Source organism: Papaver somniferum, chromosome 1, assembly GCF_003573695.1.
Source record: "Papaver somniferum cultivar HN1 chromosome 1, ASM357369v1, whole genome shotgun sequence".
In the NCBI taxonomy this organism is placed as follows: Eukaryota; Viridiplantae; Streptophyta; class Magnoliopsida; order Ranunculales; family Papaveraceae; genus Papaver; species Papaver somniferum.
The window spans coordinates 147,915,827-147,938,143 of record NC_039358.1 but is presented as its reverse complement, the minus strand read 5'-3'; the positions used below and the strand labels follow the sequence as shown (position 1 = coordinate 147,938,143).

Here is a 22,317-nt window from a genome sequence, read left to right as displayed (position 1 = left end):
ACTAGATTTTTTCTTTTTATTAATAACATGCATTTAAAGGAAAGCTCCTACTCTGAATATCTAACATTCGATCCATCTTTAATTCAAAAAAGCAGAATGAAGTCACATTGTAATACTTTGCAGAGCTTTATTGAAGTTTCTATCAACACTCGTTCAGCGGTAGTAAAAAGTGCCTATCATTTTCTTAAGCCACCATCTATGTATAATCAACCCAATATTCATCTTTCTGCAGTCTCTCATCTGCATGCTAAATATGGATTGAATAGTGAAAAGCATATATTATTAATCACACATTCTAATTGGAAAAATTGTCTTCATCATAATTACTTATTCAAAAACACAGTTGGATTAATGCAAAGTTTTGTTTTCTTAGATTTTCAATTCTGACTATATTTAAAAGGAAAGAAATGAATATGATCTGACAGTATGTGGTTGATGAATATTCATGCATGGGTAGGTGTCTCTTTATTACTCCTTGAATTACAATATCGTACACCAGGAAAACTGGTCTCTATACTCCATAGTGCAATTTTCGGCTTCCCACTGTATACCTTTTTATCCCCCATTGCCGAGAGAGATTTCACCCCCATCGATGACTTATGGGAGGTATATACTACCTCCGTTGTGTGTAAATTTACACACAAAACCTGTCTATTATTTTGAAACGGATGGAGTAATAGTTAATGTGCCGCACACTCAAGAAGGGCAAGGAGGGTTTCCATTTTCATGAGCTAATTTTTGATTTTTCATTAGGTAGAGTAGTCGAGGAGGATGTACTGATGGTAAATGAAAATTTAAATGTGACCACCTCAATTAATATCCATAATAAGTCAATGTACAGTTTAGCTAGTAGGGTTTTAAGTCCCATCTACAATTTTGAGTTAATGAGGTGCTTAATTAATTAGTTAAGGGCTAAACAGAGTTCTCTGCTAACCAGTAGATAAGATAGAAGAGTCATCAGATTTTGAAACAAACTAAGTTTGACTTACATGGCTGGATGTATCGTCTTAAATGTTTCCCTCCAATCTCCATTCTCTCAACCGCTTGAACGCGGTTTTATGAACATATGCACCAATTAATGCTCAACTATCCATCTCAACCTGTTTCATCTACTTCATACAACTGGGAGTAGTGGATTCCTCTGCTTATATAAAGAGAATAGGTTTCAGCTAGCTTCACAGAGTCTCTTCAGCAATCATCAGTATTGTTATCAAGTAGTGAATAAGCAATCACTACAGGAAAGAAAAGTGTGAATATTATTATTATCAATACATCAGTGGTGGTTTTAAATCAAGAAAATGGGTGTGAGAAATGTAATGAAATGGTTGTCTGTGTTGCTTTTGACACTGAGCATTGTACTGAATTTGAGTGTGTTTAGTAATGGAGAGAATGTTTGATGGTTTTGGTGATGATCGATATGGTGGTCGAAGAGGCGGGGGAAGGTTTCGTGACGATAACGACTGTCGTTGGGGTCGCTGCAGAGGAGGAGGACGATATGGTCGTGGTGGAAGCCAAGGAGGAGGATTAGGAGGTGGACGAGGGGGTGGTTTAGGAGGAGGTGGAGGTGCAGGTGGTGGTGGTGGAGGTGGTATAGGTGGAGGATCTGGGAGTGGGGGAGGAATTGGAGCTGGTGGTGGGTTAAGAGGGGGTGGTATTGGAGGAGGAGACGGTGGTGGGTCAGGTGGAGGAGGTGGTATTGGTGGTGGATCTGGACAGGGTGGAGGTTGTTGGAAAAAAAATGGGTTTCACAAAGGATGAATGAATCAGAGAAGAAAGTGTTGCACTCCAAAACTTTCAAGGCTTGTATAAATTTCTTTTAGACAAATATTTCTACCCTCCCAATAACAATTGGCGATTACAACAGGTATGCGAAATATTGCCTTCAGGATACAATGAAAGCCCTGCAACGAAAACTGAATTCAAGGTTTGTACCCCTTGATTCAATCAAGAACACACAAAAAGATTTCTGATTTCTGATGATGCTTTTTGAAACAGAGAAAACAGTTTGATTTTTCTTATATGTTAAACGAAACTGGGAGAAGCTATTTATAAAGGGTTTTGCACCTGTTGGGAATAGGTTTTTATTCGCCAACAGGTTTCTATTCACGAAACGTCAGGTTCCTTCATCAACAGACATCAATGGTGTCTTTTGGATTCGAAATTTTCGAACAGGCTTTTATCGGCCAAATAAAACCTTCAGTTCAAAAAATTCTTCCGGGGGCGTTGCCCCCTTGAAACCCCCACCAGGGGCGGTCTCCCCTGGACCCCCACGACCTGACCTGTCAGGTCGACCACAGCCTGGGGGGCGATGCCCCCCAGGACCCCCCTTTGGTTAGCGGCGTTGAAAATATTCCAACATTCTCCCCCTATTTTCAAAAACCATAAAACAAAGTTAAAACTTTTAAATCAGAGTGACTGCATCACCGAAGTGACTGCCTACGTACCCGAGTGGGATCAAGCCAACGTAGTTCAAGCACAATTGAGACTAAGCATCATCGTTGAAATCAACACATAAATGATAGGTATTTTTGGATTTGAACCTTCACTTAGTGTAAGAAACTCAAAGCCTTATCGAGGTTCTATGGTGAAACCAGTCTTGAACCAAGTACCCCTTATGATAAAACCGGAGTCTCCACACATATTGATTTCATAAAATCATGTGTTCTGTAGCCAAGCACGTTAATGGCCATGTGCTTATATCCTTGTTCATGAGTCTTCTTTAGAGAACGGTCTTCTTCTCTTAGGAAACGGCCTTATTTCCATACTCATATAGGTAAGTCTCGAAGGTGTTTCTGCGATACACCTTTTACTAATCATAGACTCATTAAGGATTTACATCCATCCTATTTTCTTGCAGAAACCAGCACTAATAAGAAATGGGAAGTTTTTATATTAGTGCTCCATAATCCACATCCATAACTTGTTGGTACCACATTGAACCTTGTTTATCCTTTTCAAAACATAGGTTGGGTTTCTGCTATGGGAGATCAAACTTCCTTCACAGACCTTAGTCCCATTTCTTTCCTTTTTATTGAAACCACTGAACTTGGTAGACTTTTCGTAAATGGGTCTGCCAAATTCTCTTTGATTCAATAAAGTTAACCGTAACTACTCCCCTCTTGAGTAGTTGCCTAACCATGTAGTGTCTAAGACTTGCATGTCTAGACTTTCCATTATAAGTCTTATTAGAGACATTATAGATTGTAGCTTGATTATCACAATTAATCAAGACCGCCGGAGTTGGCTTCTTCCAAAAAGGAATTTCCATAAGTAGGTTTCTAAGCCAATCTGCCTCCTTACATGCATCAGTTAAAGCTATCAATTCTGACAACATTGTTGAATCAGAAATACAAGTCTGCTTCTTGGAACTCCAAGACACAGCAGCACCCCCTAATGTAAAAATCCATCCAGAAGTTGACTTGGAATTTGATTCTACATTGTTCCAGTTAGCATCGCTGTACCCCTCTAGTGCAGCGGGATAGCCTTGGTAATGCAAACCAAAATTTATTGTTCCTTTCAAGTAAGCCATAACTCTTGAAACTGCTTTCCAGTGTTCATATCCTGGATTACTTGAGAAACGACATAATATTCCCACGGCTTGGGCTATGTCCGGTCTTGTGCAATGCATAGCGTACATAAGACTCCCAATAACACTAGAATACTCAAGTTGAGCATGAGTACGGCCGGTGTTCTTCATTAACTTGATAGTATGGTCTAAAGGAGTAGGTGCTGGATTGTCATCAAAGTGACCATATTTCTTGAGAAATTTCTCAATATAATGAGATTGAGTTAAAACCAACTCATCTCCCTTTCTTAGGATCTTAATTCCCAAGATTACATCAGCCTCTCCTAAATCCTTCATATCAAAGTTAGAACTAAGAAACTTCTTTGTTTCTTCCACAACAGATATGTCAGACCCAAAGATTAACATATCATCAACATACAAACAGAGAATCACACAACCAGAACTATCATGCTTACTATAGATACATTTGTCCGCATCATTCACCACAAAACCATATGACAAAACTACTTTATCAAACTTCTCATGCCATTGCATAGGGGCTTGCTTCAAACCATAGAGAGATTTCACTAACTTGCAAACTTTCTTCTCTTGGCCTGGTAATATGAAACCTTCAGGTTGTTCCATATATATCTCTTCTTCTAAATCCCCATTTAGAAAAGCAGTTTTGACATCCATTTGATGCACAACCAACTTATGAATAGAAGCAAGTGCAATCAAGCAACGAATGGATGAGATGCGGGCAACAGGAGCATATGTATCAAAGTAATCAATACCATGTCTTTGTTTATAACCCTTGGCAACTAGCCTTGCCTTAAACTTATCAACTTCACCATCAGCTCTCAACTTTCTCTTGAATATCCATTTACTTCCTATTGCTTTAGCACCAGGAGGTAAATTTACTAATACCCAAGTCCCGTTAGTCAAAAGCGAATGCTTTTCATCATTGATGGCTTCTTTCCAGAAATTTGCATCTCTAGAACTCATGGCTTCAGCATAAGTTTTAGGGTCATCATCAGTATGCATAACATACTGGTTAACACTAAGAATTCTATTCTTATTTGCCTCTAAAAGGTAATAAATAAAGTTTGGATCAGGCTTTTTCTCAATCCTTCCTCTCTTACTCCTTCTAGGTTCGATATCTTCAGTAGGCACTGAAATATCATTGTCATGAGTAGGAGAGGGATTTTCATCATTGTTATCAATTTCCATAGGTTCTAGATCAGGTAACAATGGATTCTCCATGGGTTGCATTTGAGAACTGTTCCTATTTAAGTTCTCAAAGAATTCCACATCTACAGATTCTATAATCTCAAAAGTGTCAAGGTTTATAAATCTGTAGGTGATACTATTAAGAGAGTATCCCACAAAAACACATTTATAAGCCCTGTTTCCCAACTTTGGTCTTTTGGGATCAGGCTTTCGAACATATGCTAAACAACCCCAGACTTTGAGTCTTCTCAAGTTTGGTTTCCTCTTAAACCACAACTCATAAGGAGAAACACTCTTCTTTTTCAAAGGAATTCTATTCAAAATATAACATGCAGACAACATAGCTTCACCCCACAAAGAATTAGGCAAACCAGAACTTATAAGCATGCAATTAACCATATCAATCAAAGTTTTATTTTTCCTTTCAGCCATACCATTTTGTTGAGGTGTGTAAGGTGCAGTACGTTGATGAACTAAACCATGCTCTTGACAAAAGGAATTAAATTCAGTAGGAAAGTATTCACCACCACGATCAGAACGTAAAATCTTAATTTTGTGCTCTAATTGTGTCTCTACTTCTGCTTTATAAATCCTAAATTTATCAAAGACTTCATCCTTAGATTTCATTAAATATGTATAAGCATATCTAGTACTATCTTCTATAAAAGTGACATAATACTTATTTCCACCACGAGTGGCAGAACCATGCAAATCACCCACATCACTATGTACTAATTCAAGTAAGGAAGAATTTCGTACCACAGACTTATGGGAAATTCTAGTTATCTTTGCTTGCACACATATTTCACATTTAGAAGCATGATCAAAATTGCAATCAGAAATCAAGCCTAATCGATTCATGTTTCTAAGAGAACCATAATTCACATGCCCTAATCTACCATGCCATAAATTAACAGAGTCAACAATATAAGCAGAACCATTATTTATTAAATTAAGCTTAATCATCCCATTACAAGCATATCCTTGTCCAACAAACACACCATTTTTGGACAACACAAACTTATTAGACTCATAGGTCGTCTTGAATCCATCCTTCATAACAAGGTCGCCGGAAACAAGGTTCTTCACGATGTCAGGGACATGTAAAACATTAGTAAGAGTCACAGTCTTTCCCGAAGTAAACGAGAGTTCAACAGAGGTTTTGGAGGTGGAGTTGGAGGAGGAGGTTTAGGAGGAATTTCAGGTGGTGGAGGCGGTATTGGTGGAGGGTCAGGCCACGGTAGTGGGTTTGGAGGTGGAGTTGGTGTAGGAGGAGGAGGTGCTGCAGGAGGAGGTATTGGAGGAGGTGGTGGTGGTGGGTCAGGTGATGGAGGTGGTATTGGAGGAGGATCAGGACACGGTAGTGGGTTTGGTGGTGGTGTGGGAGTAGGAGGAGGAGGCGCTGCTGGTGGTGGTGGAGGAGGAGGAGGCGGTGGAGGCGGAGGTGGTCTTGGTGGAGGATCAGGGCATGGTAGTGGGTTTGGTGGTGGTGTGGGAGTAGGAGGAGGAGGCGCTGCTGGTGGTGGGGGCGGAGGTGGTGCTGGAGGAGGATCAGGTTCTGGAAGCGGTTTTGGTTCTGGTGGCGGCTTGGGAAGTGGTGCTGGTGGTGGCGGAGGAATAGGCGGAGGAAGAGGTGGAGGTCTTGGCGGTGGACATGGAATTGGTGGGGGAGTTGGAATTGGTATTGGTATTGGAGTTGGAGTTGGTGTTGGAGGTGGATCCGGCACTGGTTCTGGAACAGGTGTAGGAGTCGGAAATGGTGGTGGTGGTGGCAAGCATTAAAAGCCAGTTTATTTGAATATTTGTCGGTTGTATCTTCACTAATTAAGAATTATTCTCCAACAATGTTGTCTTTTGTTTTGTTTTGTTTAATGTTGTGTTCTTGAAATCAAAATATATAAGCATAATGAAATCTCTAATGTTGAATGCTTCATATGATCAATACTTGTTGCAGACAATAGATCACTTAACAAGTTTCATATTGGAAGATCTTCCTTCCCGCTCCCTCTGTATAACTTGTTTTATATAAGTGTTAAACATTTCATCATCATATTTGAAAACAAATTAGTGCTTTTTAACTGTACATGCATGAGATTGGCATTGCAAATCTTGAACTTGTAGTTCTTCTACGGACATTGTAGAGCCAATTTTCATAAATAAATGGTTGTGTCCAGTCCAGGGACACCATGCTGTAAAGTCCATCTAGACTTTTAAGTTTGAACTTGCACCTATCCACAATACATCCACAAAGAGTGGAAAAGGACCCACTGTTGATCATCACTGATCATTTTCAAAATTTAAATGCAATATGTACGTGCAACTAGGGAAGCTATTGTTGTATGGTTCACTGATAGGTGAGTAAGAACTAAGCAGCTTACCCATTGCAGTATTGACTAAACAGTAGGCACAACTAGTAAACCAAGCTAGGGCCAACCTCATATATAGACCACCGCTGGCTGAATTGCGCCCTAGATTATTCTTTTTTATTTTTATTTTTTGGTAAGAAAAATAATTTTATTGAATAAGAGTTTTTTCTTTCTTTTTTTCTTTTTTTAGAATTAATCGTCTTATATTAAAATAACCAGCAACATGATTAAAAGCCCATTAGAATTTGTCCTGCCAAAGGATATGTTTCTAATAAGCTTCCAAATCACCAACTTCAAACGAATAACATAAAATGTAAATGCAAATAATTCGAAAAAACTTGGACTTAATGTTACCTCATTCAAATCTTGGTAAGGAAAACCCATAGCGGTAAAACCTTGACAAAGGAAAGAGTACAACCTTCTGAAAAAAATAAAAATTTAAAATTAAAACTATCTAAAGACAAAAAGTTGCATTTATACTTCAGGATCGTAAGAATTATTTGTTCTCCATCGGTACCTAATGAGCCGTCTTCTATGGCTGGCAATATGTATATGTTGCCACAAACAAGTTGTGGAAGTTGAGCGTCTTCACTCGTGATAAAACTATCATTCTAAAGCCCTTATATCAATATCAAGACTAATAGAAGTGTCACGATGGCTTATACAGGATAAGGAATTTGTTCTCTTGGAGATTGAGAATGACGGTTTAGCATTTTCTGCGATCAAGAACTTAAAAGGTGAGAAAAGTATCTCCGAAGAAAAGTTAGGAGATTTGGCTTCTTTTGGAAAAGTTAGGCGCTTGCCTGATACTTCATGGTTAAGAGCAACAAAGATGTATTTCCTTTGTGTTCTTAAGAGTTACAGAAATTCACACAAATGCTCCATCAAAGATGGTACGATTTTACAGACAGGTTCTTCGTGGAAGGTGAAGCTTTTGATAGGAGGAGGATTTCTTCGGACTCCTTCAGTTCCTAAGTGTAGCTCTCCTGATTCAATCTTTTCCTTGAAAATACGCTTCAGGTCATTTCAGTTGCTTGTGGAGCGATTAACAATTCGATGAAATCAGCAATATTTAGGATCTACCATTTCCTGTTCGGTTGGTTACTTGATTGCACCATCTTGAATCCACACATCCAGCAACTACTTCTTCCAAAGGAAATGAAAAGTCTGGGACCGTAAACAGAGCTGGTATAGCTTGTACGTGAATTTCTCTTCGCGGCAGTCGTGCCTGTGGTGCTGGAGTTGGAGCTGGCAGTGGGGTTGCACCCGCAGGATGTTACATCTCTGAAACGGTGGCTTTCCTTTTCTCCTTCATTGACAGTACTTACAGAAGGTCGAAGGTTGTATTGCTTGTTGATGAGACGTATACTTCCACGAGTCTCACGAGGCTCTTAAGTCTTGGTGGATCTGGTACTCTCCAACAAGGGTAGGTGTCGTGGTAACCGATCGTTTGGCTACTTCATGGAGTTGAAAGAACGTTCGGAAACGTGAGTTTTCCAATAAAGATTGATAGAAAGGGGTCATAATGTTGATGTATAACTCCACAAGTTGTATTTCGGTGATATTTGGATCATGACAGTCTAACACCTGGATCCTGAAACTCTTCACGTAATCGTTTGGATGTTCGTTGTTCCTAACCAAGATGTATATTATGTATGTCGATGGCTTCGAAAATTCTTACAGACAGAGTACATGATTATACTCAGGTTCTCCTAATGATTCCATAAAGCATGAAACATGTTCACATGTATTCCCAGTTCCATCATACATAGAATGTTTGATAAGTGTATCCCTTGGGGAGGGGAACTTTCTGCACATCATGAGGATATGGAGGTTGGCGTTGAGGGACAGATAATGAAATTGGCTTGTTGATCCTTTGATGATGAACGACCAGCAACATCAATTAGTGCTTCATCGTCTTCTAGGATATGAGCTTTGGAGGTTCCAGGACCACCAATGGATGATGAAGCATTCTTGGCCTGCTCTGTCTGGCATTGTTCGTTTAGAGACTTGAAAAAATTGAGTAACTCTGATGACCATATATCCTTGATTCTTAGTAGGATATCTTGCGTTTGCATCAGATCAGCTATGGTAGGCAAAGCTTGATTGTTTCTGGCTTCTTCCTTATCTTGGCCAAAGAAAGGTGAGTTGATTGCGTCAGTATTGATTCCAGTATTGACGTCAGTGCTGGTGAAGAGGGTATCACCTGCATTGTTGGTATTGACATCATTGTTGTTGATAAAGGGATTAATACCTGGAGTACCAATGTTGGAGAAAGGAGTAGTGACATCAGGAATACCACCGATGTTGGTTTTGAGATTAGGGTTGGTAGTTGAACCTGACCTAAGACCGACCATTTCCCGTGAAACTAAAAGAAATTAAATCGAGGGAAATTGACTTTTTAACCGAGAGATTAATCTCCCACTGCAGTCGCCAATTTTTTTGTGGGTAAAAACTGATTCTGGTGAAAATGGTAAAAGTGGGATAGGTTGATGAGTAACAAGTCCAAACCCTAAAAAAAATGTACTGCATGGAAGTACTTTAGATTTGATAGATCAATTTGTACAATTCTTAAGCCAAGAAATGTCGTTCCAGTCTTGCTTCGGTCACAAAGGAAGGAGAAGGTTGGTCTTAGGGAGGGAAGCAGAGGAAGTGTTGAGATCAGAGTTGTAGACTATATGAGATGTGGTTGTTTATGACTTCGTATCAGAAAATAGAACTTGCATAAAGAAACTCAGATGTTGACTTTGCTCTGCTGACTATACAAACCCAAAGTTTTGTTGACCTTTGAGTTTTACCTATCTATCAAAACCTAAAATCTTGTTATATTTGTTTCTTGTTTTTTTTCCTTTTTAATTTTTCTACAGTTGTTAAAATATATGTAGCTTCATGTTAAATTTGTGCTAGTTTTCTTCCTAGTGGGTTTAGGTAAGTCTGTAATCTAAGAAGATGATAAAACTTAGGTAATCATTAATTTCTTTTAAGTTCACTCGCAAAAGAGCTAGAAGAGACAAAAAAGTGTTGTGCAGAACGGTGTTTAGGCTAAACATGGGACAATGTTTATTTTTATTTTCTGTTGGATCTATATCATTAATATGTTTCTTCCTTGTCTTTTTGACGTGTATAATTGAGGTTCATTAGCTTTTTTTTGTTAGTTTTATTACTCACCTTTTGCAATGTTAGCTACATTAGCCATTATTACTTCTTTTTTTTTTTTGCAAAGAGATCTAGTTTAACGATTATAAAATGGAAGCATATTATTTTAGGGTTTGTTGATGATGGATTTTTGATTCCGGGTAAAACAATCATTTTGGATGAAATCAGGGGTAAAATAAGTTATTTATAATTCGAACTGAAAAGTAATATTCATCAAGTTTAGACAGGGCAAAATAGTCCTTTTATCAAAAGTCAACCGAAAAGGGCATAATGGTCATTTGGGATTTTTCTCAGTATTTTCCTCAATACTTAATTGTCAAAATGTTTTAGTGCTATGTTCTTCAGTCGAACTCTTAAAATCTACCTAACATCATATTCGTTCTCAGCTGAAAGATATAAATCTATTAAAGTGGCTAAACAAGCTGTACTTGTAAATACTTGATCAGGTAATTATCGTGCCAGACACGAGAATTACAAAAATATAACAATTTTGTGTCAACACAAAAAATTATCTAATTTTACTCAAATTCACTTGAAGAGGCAAGTTTGCATAATTTGTTCAATTTCATGTGAAGACCCAAAATTTCCCATTTTGCTCAATTTAATGTGAAGACGCAAATTTGCCTAATTTGCATAATTTGCTCAATTTTATGTATATATTGTGCCAATATTTCTCAATTTGGAGTGAAACATGGTATCTTGACTCGTATTGGTCGAAAACTAGATTGCCTAAGCATGGAGTGAATACCTAGATTAGTTGCATTAAAATCCTAATCATGGTTGAGAACAAATTAAATTTAAATTAGCTAGGGTTAACCGTGACTGCCAAGTCAGTCACGGATTAATCCCGGCCGATTTGGCCGGCCTCTCACCTATCGTGACCGACCACCTTAGATCTCTTATACTTGGCCAGTCACCCCTTTCTCATTCTGGTAGTCAGAGCAATCAGAGATGGAAGAACAAGCCCTCAATGGCTGACTAAAGTTAGCCGACTGAACTGCCTAAAAACATACAATTCAAATGCGATTGTCCGTGTCAGTCGTGAAAAAGCGGGGGTCTAACAACCTCACCCAATATTTCGCTTAGCAATCTGTATGGACTAACTTCAATATACTTTCAAGAGAATCAACTAGACAGTCAGACTCGATCTTAATAAAAAGTATATCAAAGAGTTATATCTCAATCTCTCAATTCAATCCGCAATCAAACAAATAAAAATTTGCGAGCCTGATTGAATATAATAGAAATAACTTGAACGGTACCAAATACCAATGTTCAAGGATCAATCAATTTCAATCAACAACAAAAGGTTGGATTTACCAATTGATTGATTCAACGCACAACCTGTGATATTTCAATTATATAACAAGATATAATGCAGAAAGAAATAACACAGACACCAGAAGTTTTGTTAACGAGGAAACCGCAAATGCAGAAAAATCCCGGGACCTAATCCAGATTTGAACACCATACTGTATTAAGCCGCTACAGACACTAGCCTACTACACCATAGTTGAACCCTAATCAATCTCACGCTGATTCAAGGTACAGTCGTGTTGTTGCGTCTCTGATCCCAGCATGATACTACGCACTTGATTCCCTTAGCTGATCTCACCCACAACTAAGAGTTGCTACGACCCAAAGTCGATGACTTGATAAACAAATCTGTATCACACAGAAAAGTCTATTGAATAGATAAATCTGTCTCCCACAGATATACCTACGAGTTTTTGTTCTGTTTTTTGATAAATCAAGGTGAACAGGAACCAATTGATAACCCAGACTTATATTCCCGAAGAACAGCCTAGAATTATCAATCACCTCACAATAATCTTAATCGGTTAACGAACAAGACATTGTGGAATCACAAACGATGAGACGAAGGTGTTTGTGACTACTTTTATATCTTGCCTATCGGAGATATAAATCTCAATCCAATCTTACGATCGTACTCAATCACGATAGAAACAGCAAGATCAGATCACGCAACTACAGAGAAAATATTTGGGTCTGGCTTCACAATCTCAATGAAGTCTTTAAGTCGTTAACCTACAGGGTTTCGTGAAAAACCTAAGGTTAAAGGAGAATCCACTCTAGCTTATACAACTAGTATCACACGGGAGGTGTGGGGATTAGGTTTCCCAGTTGCTAGAGTTCTTCTTTATATAGATTTCAAATCAAGGTTTGCAATCTAAGTTACCTTGGTAACAAAGCATTCAATATTCACCGTTAGATGAAAACCTGATTAGATTCAAGCTAATATCTTTCAACCGTTAGATCGAACTTAGCTTGTTATACACAAATGAAACGTAACTTCATTTAGGTTTGAGTAACCTTACCTAAACGTGTACACTTAGTCGGTTCAACAATAGTTAACCAATGGTTAGCCATATGAGTACTTTCATATCAACCTTATTCATCTTTACCATAACTAGTTCAAATGACTCAAATGAACTAGTTAGAGAGTTGTTCAATTGCTTAGATCTTATAGAAGTATACAAGACACAATCGAAGCAAAATCGGTTTTGATTCACTCGAATCGAATCATGAACATTATAGCCACGGTTTGCAAAGATTGCATTCCTTATTATATGAATGTTTTAGTTCATGAACAAACCGATTTTAGAAAGTAACCTACCTAAGTATGCAAACGGGTACGCGTACTTAAGTAACCAGATTGAGTTTGTTTTTCACTTTCAAACTCCAGCAGAAATTCACGGACGTGAAACTTCCGCCAGTATGCGTACGGGTACGCATACTCACCCGGATTTCCAACAACCGCCAGTACACATACTTTGGGTTCCCGATTTTGGACTTTTACACAAATTTGAGAGCACACTATGTTTATATCCAAAGATGGTTACTTGTTCCAAACTCTCGTTTCTATCGTTGAAACTTTCTTATAGGATGTTAAAATAATTGTTTTTCACAAACTATTTTCATCAAAGCGATTTTCAAGTTATTGAAATAATCAACATGACTTTCGTCACGAGTAAAGATGAACTTGGCTAAAGCGAAAGCTTACCAACACATATTTCGAGAAACAGATAAGCGAGATAAACTCGGCTCGAAATAACAAATGTGTATAATTGAAGTCTATATAACAGTACGACTTTTGTCTCAAATAGGAGATAGAGTAGATAGACTTTTGAGTGATAGATAAGTTCAAGTCTCCACATACCTTTGATGAAGTTCCACAAGTTCCCTTGAGTAGTTCTTCGTCTTCAATCGATGAACGTCGTGGAGTCTAAGGCTCAACTACACTTACTATCCTAATCCGAGACTTAGCTATAAGTAGACTAGAAATCAAGACTTATAGTTTTGGAAACTAAAAAAAAAAAATTTGTTACATTTATAAAAGTTCAAAATAGTGTTGCAACGAAGGTTACACCAAGCAACGCTTATGTGTTGCAAGTTTCATTACAATTCACTTATAACGACGGTCAGTTTTGCAACATTCAAGCTTAAAGATAAACAACGCTTTTAATGCGTCGCGATCATCACTAAAAGACATCCATGACTAATCTTGGGCGTCAATTTTGCATGACTTCCCATTACTATCGAATTCATGCGTATGACTAATGAATGTCAAATATTACGTATTTCTATATAGCATTTAACTCATCTTTTGTGTTCTAATTCTCTATTTTATCCCAAATTATGTATTTTTACTGTTTTCAAGAATAATTACTTTCACTAATTTATTTTGTGTTTTTAGGTAGTAAATAAAGGTTGGATAAATTGAGAAGCCAAAAGAGTAGAGAATTGGTGACAACAGAAGAGGGACAAGCTCCCGCTAGAAGGCAGTGAAGAACGTAAAAGAAGCATCGCACAAAAAACTGTGCAATCCGTTTGTAACTCATCCACAAGTGACTTGCAAAACCTAAAACCAGAAATTTGTTTAGATAGATCTCTTCCCAAACCCCCAGAAAAAAATATAATAAAAATAAAAATAAAAAAAATGTTGATTTTGTTTAGAGTGGATTCAAATAGGAAACCCCATTTGACCAAATCTCAGAGAAATTACAAGATATGGCCTTATCATCTTCATTATCAGCCTGAGAAGAAGTAAGATAATAAAGAAGAAGAGGAAGAAGAATGAATTTGAATGAGTAAGTAAAGAAGGATTGTAATTACCATCCTTTTGATATGTGTCTCCATTGATGAGTACAACATTTGATTGAAAATGCGGGAGAAAAAGAGACAGAAGAGCAGCAACACCTCCATCTTGAGGTTGAGCATGAATTACGGATGGGATAAGCTACCCGTGACAATGACAAAAAATGTTTGTTTTGGCTTATTACAAAACATACGGCTAGGAAAACCTAACTGTAGGCATGAATTACGGCTGGGATACCCAACTGTAAACTGTAGTTACGGTTGAAAGTTCATATTATCCCGTTTGTAATATAGTACTTACGATTGGGAAACTTAAAACTCCCGTCCGTAAACGGTTTCCGAAACTGAATTTGAAAACCTAGTTTACCTATTTAACAAATCAATGGGTGAAATAAAGGTGTGTTTTTCGATTCTTACCTTATAGAAGCCATTTCAGGAGTATTAGCTTCTGTATCGAGTCCTCTATTAACCAAATCTTCATTTTTCAGTTCAACATCTTCTTCATTTGATTTCCTTACATGTATGGATTCTTTTGATTTTGATTGTTTCCTTTACCTAGTTTATCCTTAGTCCTTGTCATCTTTTATACGAAGCGTTTAATCGATAATGAAATTTTTTGAGAATCCACGAAAAATCATCGTTGAAACGAGTTGAAAAAGATGACGAAAGAAGAAGAGTAGAAGAAGAAATGTTTAGGAGATTAAATCATAAATGAATAAACTTCAGTTTTGTTTTGATTTGTTTATAGGTGATAATGTAATAAAACTAATAAAAATGAGGGTGCATCTGACATTTCCTAGGTTTCCGCTATCCATATTTTGCAGCCAAACAATTGGATTCTCAATTATAAGGGTAAGCATGGGCCGGCTTTTGCCACATCCGTATCCAATCCAGTAGATGAAGGATTCTAAATTTGACATCCGCATCCAATCCAATCGATTTACAACCAATGGATGCACGAATGTACGGATTGATTGCGGATGATCCAATGAATTTCTTTTAGAAGTAAAACTAATAAAAAAGACTTGAATAATGACCCGTCAAGGATTAAAAAGAGAAGAATATGACTTAATTTTGCTTCTCAAGTTCAAGCCCTAAAAGTCTGATGGAAGAAAATGATGAAGATATAAATCGACTATGCGGTAGACTATTAAAAATATATAATGGACATTATATATTTAAACTAGGATATGACCCATGCCGTAACGGCACGGGATGCTATGACCGAAAATCTAGACCTTATATCGAAATGTGCTACTGTATCGCAAAATATAGTGACCTAATAATTTTTTCGTCTTGTACTCTAAATTTGCTTAATCGTATGGTTATTTTTGTCGATAAGTAGAAAGTATTATTGAAATTTATCAGCTGGTGCAGTCAATTTCTAGACGCTCAAGAGTATTCTTTTGCGGTTAACATGTAAATGTGGGTGACAACCGATTCTAATAAGATAAGGAATAGCTTGGCCATGCCGCTGCAAGTAGCGTTAAAGAAAATTCAAGGGAAGCATACCTAAGAAGACACGTTTAATTTGTAGCGTTTATTTAGATTCATAATTGAATCATATCATACATTATGTCGATGAGCATAATTAAACACCTAGTGCGTTTAAGCATTTTAAAAACCCTTGAAAGACCAAAAATTCTCAAACTAAAAATAACAAAAACAGAAAAAGAAGAAGAAAGTCTAAGAAGACTCAAAAGATCACCAACATACATCTAAAATGTTATTCCTTGTGGCTCATGCCACGGTGCAGTGAAACGAACAATATGCAGGCTTAGTATCCATTACTTGAAATTGCGGTTGTTCCCTTATTTTCTTGGGTTCTCTTAAGGTGTGGGTTTTGTTCTTCAAACAATGACGACGTATATTTATATCAATTCATATAAATCGACTCTCACACTAAGGGTTTCCTCGTGTACAAATAAAGTGTTTTTAGATCACAAAGAAAGGCAAAAAACCAAGAGCTCTATCATTTAAACGTTCAACAAAGAAAAGGTGTGAAGAAGAAACCTGTGAAAAAATAAAGGAAATCCGAGAGTACCATTTGTAAGTACCCCTCCGACTGAAATATAAATCTCTGAATGTGATGATTCCGAATTTTTAGCCTATTATATCCACCTTGATAATGAGGCTTTTCTTTCTGTTCACCTGTTTCATTTAGATGGAGGCTCTTTTTTCTTTTCTTTTTTATTTTCTTGATGTAGGAGTATAGGACAACTACACCACCAAATAAGCTTGAAAGATAGATGGGAGTTATATAGGTTATCACCAGAAAAGCTTGAAACATAGTTGGGAAGGTTATCGGTATACTTATTAGAACTTTACGACACAGCACCCACACAGCCTCAATTAAATCTTAGAAAGCTGCATTTGTTCAAGGGAATCCTCAAGGGAGAGACCCCGCAATTTTGTTGTTGCTGCACAGAGGGCCCTCCGTAACAACACATACATGTGCACTTATTGTTACTGCATAAAGAGCCTTATGTAATGGCATATATTCATGTATATTTCCCGTGCAACACACTGGCCATATTTACTCTGGTGTTTTACTCGTTATACATGTGTTATGTAACAGGATACACTACAAAGTTGCATCCATTTTCAAAAAATTTAGCGACTAATTTAGATTGTTCAATCCTCTTCCTCCAAAATAATAAAAAACTATGCAGAGATTCCTGGGCTAGGATACTACTTATCTACACCATATAAGGTACCCAATGGATGGTTGTGCTGACCCCGAGGAGAAAAAGTTGTTTTAATTCATTGCTTCATTTACTTTTTCCCTTCACCTCAGCTGGTCTGGCTTGTTTGAGTGATTTCTATTGCTCAACTGCCTCTGGGTGCCATCAGGTAAATACATTTTGTAAAGTCAGTTATGGTGTTTTGGAAAAGGCGATATATGTTCATGGAATGTAGGAGTAAAACCGAAAAAAGCTATACAAAATCCTATTTTTCTAAACAATGATCAAGAACTGGGCCAGATTGACGCATAAGACTCCTAAAACATTAACGATCAACATACAAAATCTAATTCCAAGTGTAAAAACATGAGGGTAAACACAATCATCAAACTCTTATATTCATTTTTATTAGTTTTACTTCTAAAAGAAATAGTCATTTTTAATCCTTGACGGGTCATTAATTCATTGCTTCATTTACTTTTTCCCTTCACCTCAGCTGGTCTGGCTTGTTTGCGTGGTTTCTATTGCTCAACTGCCTCTGGGTGCCATCAGGTAAATACATTTTGTAAAGTCAGTTATGGTGTTTTGGAAAAGGCGATATATGTTCATGGAAATGTAGGAGTAAAACCGAAAAAAGCTATACAAAATCCTAATTTTCTAAACAATGATCAAGAACTGGGCCAGATTGACGCATAAGACTCCTAAAACATTAGCGATCAACATACAAAATCTAATTCCAAGTGTAAAAACATGAGGGTAAACACAATCATCAAACTCTTATATTCACAACCGAGAAAAATTCAATATAAGACGAATTTTCATACTAATGCATGTATACCTGATCTTTGTAGGCACTCCTCAGTGCTGCCAGTCAAGGAACTCTACATCATGACAGAAGATGCACCAAGTGTCAAAGCTTTGTCCCTGTTTTGAGAATTAGCAATTCTACTATCAGAGATCTATGGGTCACGCCCATTTGTGAAGTAACAGATGATACCATATATACAGTTGTTCTCATCTTTATATCAAGAAAGGTTAACACTCTTTAATAACGAAATCTGGAATCCAGAATCCAGAAGAATATTGTGTTTGCAGATTAAGCTTGTTGTTGATGAAACTTTCCCTAGAATTGTTAAGGATCGAGAGCCAAAATTGAACATGAATAGTGTTAAAATGCTATGTGTGCAGTGTCCAACAAATTCTTGGTTATGCCTGTAACATTTCCCAAGATGGAAACATATGCACTCCTATATTTTAACCCATGCTACCATAAATTGGAAACGGTGAATCCATAGGAATAATATCTGCAAAGCAACAAAGATGAGAAGAAGCGGTGAAAGGTCACTGATGTCCCTAGGCAGCTATCTTATTTTACACCCTATTTCTAAAGTTAATCTGGATCACTCCCAATTTTGGAGGTACATGCTGTTTTATCTGTTTAGACTGATTTCTTTGTCTAAAAATACAGCACAGATACCAGAATCATTAACACAGTTCATACATATACATCTTCAGCACATGTACATTAGTTAAATGGCAAAACCCACAAACAGGCACTACGAATCACATCTAAATCCAGTAATACAGAAAACACTTTAGACACCCAAGCAAAACAACAAATATACTCAGAGGAAATGAAATGTAAATGAGAAGTGGAACATCACTAAAACGAATTCATAAGGTACCAATGTTGCAAACCCTATCTTCCCTAAGAATCAAAATAACAACAATGAATTGAGAATCAATAGCTACGAAAAAATTTCCAATATCTTTTCCAGATATTTCGTACCTTCATTTAGTTGAAGGTTTACCTGTATCTATAATAAACACCAAGCATTTTTATCTCCTTGGGTGTTCCCTTTCAGATTTAAGTTGGCATGGTATGCATCAGAATGAAAGTGACCAAGATTAAAATTATAGAAATGTCGCTACCTGTGGCTCTGGTAGACACAAAATCGGGAGACACAAAAAAAGAAAATCAGAAATCTAGGGCATAATAGCGAAAAATCATAACCCAAAATCGGGAGAAAGATGTAAGAACTAAAGAACCTCATTTTGAGTCGTACCTGGGATGAGTCGATCGGTTGAACTGATTTCTTGATGCGCCTAGGTTTATGAGATTCCATTACAATACGTTTTTATGAGCTTCAATTCGAAACGGCCGGCACATTGAGTTGGTCTGGGCGTTTTTATTTCCCTGGCTTTTATTAAGGTATTAACGACCAATGCAAGAAATGGAAATAGGCAACTAGGGCTGTTCATGGTCGGTTTTGGTTCGGTTTCTAGCCAAACCAAAACCGAAACCAATACTATCGGTTTCTAAAAATCTAAACCAAACCAATACATTAACCATTGGTTCGGTTTCCAAATGGTTTCAGCCGGTTTCGGTTTGTCCCAGTGGTTTTTGGTTAACCAATAATTATGTCAAACCAAAAAAAAAAAATTACACAAATTTACAGAAAAAAAAATCGTAGCTGCAGATAGTATTGGTTTACAAAAATTTACAAACAAAAAATAAATAAAAAGAATATCAAGAATAGTTAAAGCTTACTCTAAATCTAGAGATCAAAATAAGATATATAATATATCTTAATTTAGTTAATGACAAACAAAAAAGAAGGAAAACGGAAAGAATAAAGTCGAGTAGCAACACTGGCTGCTGTAGTTGGGGGTGGAGAAGGGAGGCGACTGAGAGAAGGAGAAAGAGAAAGAGGGAGAGTATCATAATGAAATATTAGATTTAGGGTTTCTATTTATCCTCTAAATCAATGGGTAGAATCTAATACTTGTAAATCAAATGTAGAAACTAAGTTTAAAAATCAATCGGTTTTCCAATGGTTTTTGGTTCGGTTTTAGAGGTCAAACCAAACCAAAACCAACACTATCGGTTTTCCACTTTCTACACCATAACCAATCCATTAATAAATGGTTCGGTTTGGTTTCTTCCTAATTGGTCTGGTTCGGTCCGGTTCCAGCGAAAAACCGAAACCATGTTCAGCCCTATAGGCAACTGCGTGGCACAATCTCTATAGCATTCTATAACGCTAAATCGTAACCCCATTTAGAAGAATCATGATCGTTCTATCATGATCGTTCTTTATATACGAAAATGTAGTAAAAAGCACACACATTAGTGGATCAATCTTGACCGTTTTTTATGTGTCCAAACTGTAGAGAATCGTCGATGTAGGAAAACATCATTGTCCCTTATAATATAAATTAGGGTATGGTCCGTATCGTAACAGCACGGATTCTGGTTTCTCTTTGTTATTGTTGAATGTTAGATTTTTGACGTTTGTTTATCAATGTAATCTTTTCAATTTGAGATCTATAGTTAGCATGAGCTTGTAAGTTTTCATCTTTAACTCTAAATAGTTTAAACTTTTAAGCAAGATTTGAAAAACGGATCACAGCCCAAGTCTACAATGTATGTTAACAAATGTAAAGAAAGGTGTAGCCAAAAGAATTGGTTAATTGTCAGATGCGAAATACGAATCATAATTCTTTTCCTTTCTAATAATTCTACTTTTTACTTTGGTTTTAAGTGTTTTCGGTTGTCTAGAAAAATTTAAGATCTTCAAAATTTTCTTCCTATAAACTGTTAGTCCCCATTTTCAGAGAGATCATAAATATTGTCATGTTTGATTTTGGAATAATGATCATCTATATCCTATGGGTTTTTCTCCGACATTTGTCTCCACTAACATAAAATGCTTCTTGTTGCAGCATTTTATAGATCGGTTGTTCATATCACAAGCCTGTTCATACCACAAGCATGTCCATATCACACCCATCACCATCACCATGTCTTTAAATTTCCTAGCCTGGAACTGCCAAGGCATTGGAAAACCAGCCATTCAAAACCACCTGAAACAACTCATTCAAGAACATGTCCCATATATCCTCTTCCTTCAAGAAACCAAAAATAAACAGCCCTTCATAAAATCCTTACTCCTAAAACTCAAATACCATAACATGGAAATAGTGGAACCAACTGGTGTAATAGGTAATGCAGGGGGTTTGGCTTTAGCATGGTCTGATAAAGTGTCTATATCAATAGTGAATACCACAGATAGTCAAATAGATGCTCTAGTTACTTGTAAAATGAGTGGAAATTTCTGGATGATTTTCGGAACCTATGGGTGTCCCTATAGATTGAGAAAGCACACTAGTTGGGAATATTTCAAAAAATTAGCTAGTAATATTGAGGTCCCATGGTTAGTCATAGGCGACCTAAATTTTACATTAAATAACGAGGAAAAACAAGGAGGAAATGAGGTGGACCAGACATAAAGTCTATTTTTTAACAACCTAATCAATAATGCTGAGCTCATGGACCTGGGCTTTGTGGGATACAAATTTACTTGGTCTAATAAGAGAGAAAACTAGGATTTTATAGAAGCTAGATTGGATAGAGCCCTGGCCAACCCAAGATGGTTAAATATCTTTCCAAGAGCTCTTGTTTACCACTTGACCCCACTAGGATCCGAGCATAGCCCACTTCTGTTAAGAACTTTCCTCTGCTGGAAAGATGAAGCGAAGCCCTTCAAATTCTTTGGCATTTACCTAGAAGAACCTTCATGCTTCCAAGTCATTGAGGAAGCATGGGACTTCGAACCAGGAGGCTCCACAGCTTTTCAGGTAATGTCTAAACTCAAAAATGTAAAGTCTAGCATCAAAATCTGGAATAGAGAGTTCTTTGGAAACATCCAACAAAACATCAAAAAACTAAATCAAAATCTCAATCATGCCAAAAACACTCTCCATCTACAAGATACCAACCCAAGAGTGGTGAATATACAAAATGATATGGAAAAGTGGCACAATTATGAAGAAGGGTTCTGGAAAACCAAAGCTACTGAAAATAATTTGCATCTAGGAGATAAAAACACAGGATTTTTCACTTTACTGCCACTTACAGGGCAAGAAAACTTAGAATAGAAACAATCCAAAAGAATGATGGAACTTGGAGCACTGATAGACAGGAATTAGAAGATACCTTCCAACAACACTTTGCCTCTATGGCCTCCTCCTCTAAACCCAATATTAGTGACCAAATCCTCCAACTCATCCCCAAATGCCTCAATGATCTTGATAATGAAAAATTAATAGCTATCCCCTCTGAATTAAAAATCAAATCCATTGTTTTTGACATGCATCCAAATAAATCCCCGGGCCCAGATGGATTTCCAGCTATTTTCTTCCAAAAAAACTAGTTTCTCCTAAAAGACGAAGTGGTAAAAATGGTGCAATATTT

At 37.1% G+C, this 22,317-nt stretch overlaps 1 protein-coding gene and 1 long non-coding RNA gene across 3 annotated transcripts; one reads left to right on the top strand and one right to left on the bottom strand.

The window, feature by feature from the left end:
- Positions 1-1,380: 1,380 nt before the first annotated feature.
- LOC113351967 (glycine-rich cell wall structural protein 1-like) lies at positions 1,381-6,517 on the top strand. The gene is made up of 2 exons (XM_026595861.1): positions 1,381-1,723; positions 5,895-6,517. Exons 1-2 carry the CDS (start codon positions 1,381-1,383, stop codon positions 6,515-6,517), a joined length of 966 nt encoding a protein of 321 aa, XP_026451646.1.
- A 10,328-nt stretch (positions 6,518-16,845) lies between these two features.
- On the bottom strand, positions 16,846-19,235 carry LOC113333322. 2 transcript variants are annotated; one of them, XR_003351927.1, is made up of 4 exons: positions 19,127-19,235; positions 18,872-19,000; positions 17,899-17,984; positions 16,846-17,215 (listed from the first exon to the last, which is right to left on the bottom strand). It is a non-coding gene; the product is annotated as an uncharacterized LOC113333322 (long non-coding RNA). The 2 variants fall into 2 exon arrangements; XR_003351933.1 differs by lacking the exon at positions 16,846-17,215 and adding an exon at positions 17,225-17,598.
- Between the last annotated feature and the right edge of the window lie 3,082 nt (positions 19,236-22,317).